The sequence below is a fragment of the Dysidea avara genome, chromosome 11, assembly GCF_963678975.1.
Source record: "Dysidea avara chromosome 11, odDysAvar1.4, whole genome shotgun sequence".
Lineage (NCBI taxonomy): Eukaryota > Metazoa > Porifera > Demospongiae > Dictyoceratida > Dysideidae > Dysidea > Dysidea avara.
The window spans coordinates 4747937-4754578 of record NC_089282.1 but is presented as its reverse complement, the minus strand read 5'-3'; the positions used below and the strand labels follow the sequence as shown (position 1 = coordinate 4754578).

The window sequence follows — 6642 nt, the reverse complement described above, 5'->3', positions numbered from 1 at the left end:
CACCATTAATTGAAGTATCTCATACTCAAAAGCATGTATGACTGACTGTTCTAGGATTTTTTTCACCATTTATTGACTGTTTTATTAGAGTATCTTATATCACCATTATTCCCCGTCACCTATTATCCAACCATTACATTGACAAAATTGCTTTCCCTAACTGACAATTTCAAAAGCCCCTTTCAATAATGATAATGGAGTGATCCAGACCTGTGCATATTGTAAAAGCATTAAATTGTCAAAACTAAATTTTAAGCTTTGCAATAAGCTGATTTGTTATATATAATGTTCGGTTACTAACAAATTCCAATCCACACTGTGTTCTGAGGTACATCATTAACTGTCCCTCCCATCACAACTATTGTATGATCATCCAAGCTCACTATCCCTGGAGTGCTCCTTGGGGATGGGATGACATCTAGTACCTCCCATGAACTGGTAGCTGTGTTCAGGGCATACACATCAGTACATCGGTATGACTTTCCATCTGCATGTGTCTGCTTTCCACCTACTGCCAGCAAGTATTCCTTGCACAGTCCAACAGGGACAGAATTAGCACGAAGAGCATTGGGGAGACATTGCCAGTGAAGTTGTTGATTTTTCTCAAGGTTTGCTAGTGAAGCAGAAAAGACTTCCAGCGATGGTTGCTGACGTGAATTACTCCCGCCCATTAAGTACAGAGTATCATTCACTATGACAGAAGACAACTGATAATGTGGTTCAGGTAGGCTATTACAAGTATGCCACTGGTTTGTTGTACTGTCTAAAACCTCAACATTGCCTTTGACTGCACACCGTGTATCCTGACCACCGATGACAATCAACATTGACTGATATCCAACAGCAACAAGCAGTGCTCTGGCATGAGGCATTGTAGAAATCTGCTTCCATTTGCCATCAAGAAGAATGCATATTTCATTGGTGGTTGAAATTGGTTGAAGTTTTCGTTGATCAGTTACGCCACCTGCTAATAGTAAGCTGTTATTTAGTACAGTCATTCCATACAGAGCTTGGTGGGTCTTAATAGGAGATGGGTCCCACATCTGATTACCAATGTCATACACATAGATGCTAAAGGAAGACGACAAACTGATATCTAGGTATCCACCATAATAAATCTTTCGACTGTGCACCACAGCTGTTCCAGATGACAGAGGAACTGGTAGGGGATTTGCCTCTTTCCATGTAATGTGAATAGCTTCACCAGATGGGTCTACAATAGCTGGTTTCTTTTCCATTGCTAGTTGTTTCTAACAGAAAATGCATGCATGCATACAAAATTTCTTAAAGTACACAGTAATATTTTCAGTTAGCTACAGTGAAACCTGTACAATTGTTTGAGTCAAAATATTAAGCAGGCACTATTGCACCTTGTTGCTATTACTTTGACAGGTAGGTTACAACAGGTGATTTGTACTAAATACCGTAAACTACAAGCGAAATGTTGAGTGTGCTTGCTGATTAAGCAATGGCATAACTCTCACAATTATCTCGTACTTATTTATGTAGTAGTAGGGTTGTACCAATTCTACTTTTTACTGATATTCCAAATACCAAGTACCAGGGCTGCCCACAGGAGGGGGGGGGGGGGCAACTGGGGAATTTTGCCCTGGGACCCAGCCTGAAAGGGGCCCCAGGAGGCCCCACGAAGGGCCCCTTGAATACCTGTTTAAAAGATCGATATACTCTAATAGAGCAGTCAGATCTAAATACTTAATAGAGTAGTCACAGTATTCTTCAGAGGAGCAGTGTAGCAAGCTTATAGATAGGGAGATATGGCTGGTGAGGGGTAGCTACTGTCATTTTCAGCAGCTCATGCAGCTTGGGTGATGTTGTGATTCAGAATGGAATCTTCCTTGCCTCTAGGGCCCCACGTTAATTCTTTGCCCTGGGCCCCTTAATTTCTCTGGGCAGCCCTGCCAAGTGCTCAGACAGGAAGTATCTGCAAGTACAAGCACCAATACCAAGTATAAAGTGGCTACTTCAGAGTGCACACATTTATTAGTAACGCCATATGTATTGCATTTCATGGTATTCTTGTACAAGTTTTTATGATTTATGTTTATGATGAAGTAGCCAATCAAAACTCACAGAGAAAGAAGTCACTGAAATGCAAAACAGTTTAATGGGTAGTCCAGTATTCTTCTGTACTATAGCTGGAGAAGTGTAGATAATATCTTATAAAACAGTACTGATTGCTCTATTAGTGTTATTGACTGTTCTATTAGGGTATATTGTTTTTTTCTCTCCTCAGTAAAGCGTTTCAGCACAGATCAGTAATTTTACTAGTAGTTATCAATGTTAAGAAATCCATTGTGCTAGTAAAATAAGCAAGTACAAACGAACGCTATTTTATTCTCACATGTGATAAGAATTGGTATCTGTAACAATATAATGGCTGATTCCGATACTTTATGAAAACAGCAGTATTGGTCCGATGCTGATACTAGAATTGGTGCAGCCCTATATATGCAGTACCCAATACTAGTACATTTACAACTCATAGTTTTATCAATGACCATACCCTCAATGATGTTATCACTTGGTCCTGCTTAACAACTCTTTGCTGTGCTTTGTGTATATCACTAGCCATCTGTACCACTTCACTAATCTTCTTTCTACCAGCAGCGATTGTAGAATCATCCTCCAGATTCAGTCTCCACAATACGTTGTCAATTCCAGTAAATGGCTCACAAATAGCCTCCATTTTAGTATGAACACTTTCCATGGTGGGACGTCTGGTAGAGTCATCTGATAAACAAGCCTCTACCAGAGGTAGTAAAGCCATCTCAAGCCCTGCGATATTATTTAAATACCCCTGATATTTTAGTTCAGAAATCAAATTTTGTTTACAATGAGCCTCGTTGCTATATAGTGGCTTAGGCAGCTCTTGATTCACCACATGAAGAATCACTCTGCCATAAGAGAAGACATCAATGGGAACACTAGTATTGTACTCTGTAAGTGTCTTCTGCAAAGCTTCCTGTGCTTTAGATTGAGGAGCGGAACCACCAGCCATATCAAGAAGTCTGGGGATGAAAATTTTCACCTCCAACTGAACATCCAAAAATATACTATTACAGGACAATCTCCCATGGACAATGGGAGGATTACGACTGTGAAGATACCACAATCCCCTGGACACACCCAGTAATATGGAAAGCTTGACGTGCAGTGGTACATTCGGTTGAGATTCTACCAATGACGTAACCGTCTCGTGCACCATCTCGGTTACGAGAAGTTGCTTGCTTGAATCTGAATGACATAATCCAAGGAATTTCAAAACGTTCGGATGGCAAAGATTAGTAGTCTGGTATTTCAGCTGTTCTTTGAGGCCTCCTTCAAGTTGCTTATCGTTGAAACGATCATGTACCGCGAAAGCAGCACACTGAGCTCCGTAGTATCGCACCTCCATAACTTTCCCATGCTCCCCATCCATTATTTCCCTTCCAGTATGTTCAATAGCGTTAAGAACGAATCGTTCACCGGTATCGTGGTGTGCCATACCCGGAACTCCCTTGATCACGTGACTTAGAAAGCCATAATTAAATTTTTCGTTGTATTTTATACTATTGATACTGTCTGGCTACCCCCAGTGTCCAATGACTTAGTTTAACCATATGCCAGTTATATACAACACACCAGTTGTTACATGTATAAACTGTTTATTAATACCAAAAGGTCAATCACAGCTGGCATCATTTGCTGATCCATAAATTGTCATAGTTGACTTCATTGTTAGCTCCTCCAATTACAAATATCCTTTTGCCATCACTAACTACTCCAGAACTGCTTCTTGCAGCAGGAATGGCACTCACTAGTTCCCAACGCCAAGTTGCCAGATTGAGGACATAGATGTCAGATGATCGGTGCCATTTACCATTAAGTCTTTTCTTTCCTCCTATTGCTAACAGATATTCATCATGAGCTACAATTGGATATGAACAAACTAACGGAGTCACTGGAAGATGGTGCCATTCAAGTGTGTGACTTCCAAGAGAATCAAGTGAGATAGAAAAGACTGCTTGAGATGGGTGGTGATTTACACCACTTCCACCCAGTAGGTACAAAGTGTTACCAATTATGGTAGACATCAATCGTACCTGTGGCTCAGGGAGGTTGGTACAGATTTTCCATTGGCCAGTGGTGGTGTCTAATACTTCCACGTCACTCTTCACTTCATCTCTATTGCCACTACCCCCGATTACAAGTAGAAGTGACTTAATTCCGAGAGCAGTAGGTGACGCCTTGGGTGACAACAAAGTGGCATAAGCCACCCATTCTTCTCCAGCTAAAGCACACACTTTATCAGTTACAATTAATGGCCTCATTTCAACCATTCCTCCTGCAATAACTATTTGGTCATTTACAATTGTCATACCAAAACAGCTGTGAGGTGTAGTGATACGAGAAAGGCTCCATTCCTCATTGTCAATGTTGTACATATTGATGCTGGTAGAGCAGCGGCGAAAATTATTGGCCTCATATATGCTACTGAGGTAAATCACTCCATTATAGATGATGGCTGTGCAAACTGCTCTGGTCACAGGAACAGGCAACCCATCTTCCCAGTCAATCTGGATGGCCTTAGAGACTGAATTGGCAGCCAGTTTATCATCCCATGACAACTGGTGCTAATGAAAAAGACAGTAATAAAAATTTGCACAACAATAAGCATTATATAATTATGTATTACATTTGGGATTGGTTGTAAATCCATGAAATTTTTATTCAACATTGAAAATATTCCCGCTCAAAATATTTAGCTATGTGGTACATCCTTCTATGGTTTTAAATGATAAAAGTTACAGAATCATTACACATCATTGACATAACTTTATACATATAAGACCAAGACAATAAATTTGTCTTAGAGCAAACATGCAGGCTGCTACAACTGTGATATCAAGTAGCTAATATTTCCATTGTGAAAGATTTTATAGTGGAGGGACAAGATCAGGAAACTTATTAATTTTATGGTCCCATTTGCATCAATGTGCCTACATTTAGACAGGTCACTTTACCATGGTCCCAAGGTGTCTGGAATAGAGAGGTTCCACCATAAGCATGATAGAAGTACAGTACCTTCCATGACAAAGTGCAGACAGACAGATGTAACACACACAACATAGACAAATGCATTGTTCACAGTACGTAGTAGTACCTTTAGTGACTCCACTAGTTGTTCTCGCTGTTGTGCTTTCTGTTGTTCAGTGTGTAGTCTGACAATTGCAGGTCCACCAGCTATTTCGTGACTAATAGGTACAGCATTACTGAACTTGGTCTCCAGTCTCCATGATGTATTGTCCACCTTAATGTAGGGATCAGTAACCCCCTTTACTTTCTTGCAAACAGCTTCCATGCTAGGTCGTTCACTGGGATCATCAAGCAAGCAGGTTTCCAACAGTGGCTTGAGAACGGCAGCATAGCCTGACATCCTGTCCAAATGTTTTTGATATCTATGTATTTCAGAGATGACTGTCTTCTTTCTAAACCAGCGTTTGTGAACTTTTTTGTGCACTTTATCCTGCAATGGCTCAGGCCAGTCTTGATTTACCACGTAAAGTACTACTCCACCATAAGAGAAGACATCAAGGGGAGGACCATACTCAGGGATATTATCTCTCAAAGCTTCTGGTGCTTTGAAAGCATGCGCATGATTGTATGACATTGTTTCTCTGTCAGTATAGTCAAGTTGTAACATTCTACCAAAGCCAATATTTCCAATTTTTGCTACTAAATGATTTGTCAAGAACACATCTGCAGGTGTCAGGTCTCCATGTACAATGGATGGATTATGGCTGTGAAGGTACCACAATCCTCTAGACACATCTAACAACACAGACAATTTGACATACAATGGTATAGTGGATTTGGCAAGTATCATCCAGGCTAGGGTCTTGTGCCATATCTCTGTGATAATAAGTGGCTGCTGCTTACTCAAGTAGCACACACCAAGAAATCTCAACACATTTGGATGGCACACATCCCTGTTATAATAATGCTCTCGCTCCAGTACGCCTTCAATCTGTTTAACTTTCATCGTCAGTCGCTCGTGAATGTTTACTCCAGCGCAGGGAGCTCCGTAGTAGCTCACTTCAGTCACTAATCCATAATCTCCGTCTACTAGTTTTCTCCCCGTATCTCGAACATTGCTGAGGACCAGATTCTTTTCACCGTCTCGCTGTGCCGCCATTCAGAAAAACCAAGGTAGAAACTAGTGCTAGTAGAATGGGCGCTTGTACTTGTATAACGCGCTTCTTAATTTTATTTATTAGTCTACCATATACACTAGTACTAAATTTTCGAGGTTGAGCAATGTAAAACTAAAAATTTTGCGGATTTGCAAACAATCCCATATGTAATGCATGGAGGTCTAAATTTTCAAGGATACAATTTTCACTGAAAATTCCAGAAATCTTTTTCCAACCTTGAAATATTTAGGCTATAGCTACGGTATGATCTCTAGCCTGTGTTTTTTGTTTTTTTTAGTACAGAATCTTTGCAATACAGGAAGTCACCAGAGACGTTTTTACACACAGCTGCGTGGCTGGAGCATTGGGAGTAAATGGCAACAACAGTAGCAGCCCGTCCCATTGATATCCCAGGCATTGAACCTAGAACCTTTTGATTACCAGGCTA

At 40.5% G+C, this 6642-nt stretch overlaps 2 protein-coding genes across 2 annotated transcripts; both read right to left on the bottom strand.

Annotated features, from left to right (window-relative positions):
- Window positions 1-230: 230 nt before the first annotated feature.
- On the bottom strand, window positions 231-3527 carry LOC136238981 (uncharacterized). Its single transcript, XM_066029702.1, has 2 exons — window positions 2525-3527; window positions 231-1250 (listed from the first exon to the last, which is right to left on the bottom strand). The coding sequence occupies exons 1-2, from the start codon at window positions 3503-3505 to the stop codon at window positions 297-299; spliced, it is 1935 nt and encodes a 644-aa protein (XP_065885774.1). The 5' UTR covers window positions 3506-3527; the 3' UTR covers window positions 231-296.
- Window positions 3528-3585: 58 nt separating this feature from the next.
- On the bottom strand, window positions 3586-6244 carry LOC136238382 (receptor-type guanylate cyclase gcy-28-like). The gene is made up of 2 exons (XM_066028822.1): window positions 5165-6244; window positions 3586-4634 (listed from the first exon to the last, which is right to left on the bottom strand). Exons 1-2 carry the CDS (start codon window positions 6194-6196, stop codon window positions 3699-3701), a joined length of 1968 nt encoding a protein of 655 aa, XP_065884894.1. The 5' UTR covers window positions 6197-6244; the 3' UTR covers window positions 3586-3698.
- Window positions 6245-6642: the final 398 nt, after the last annotated feature.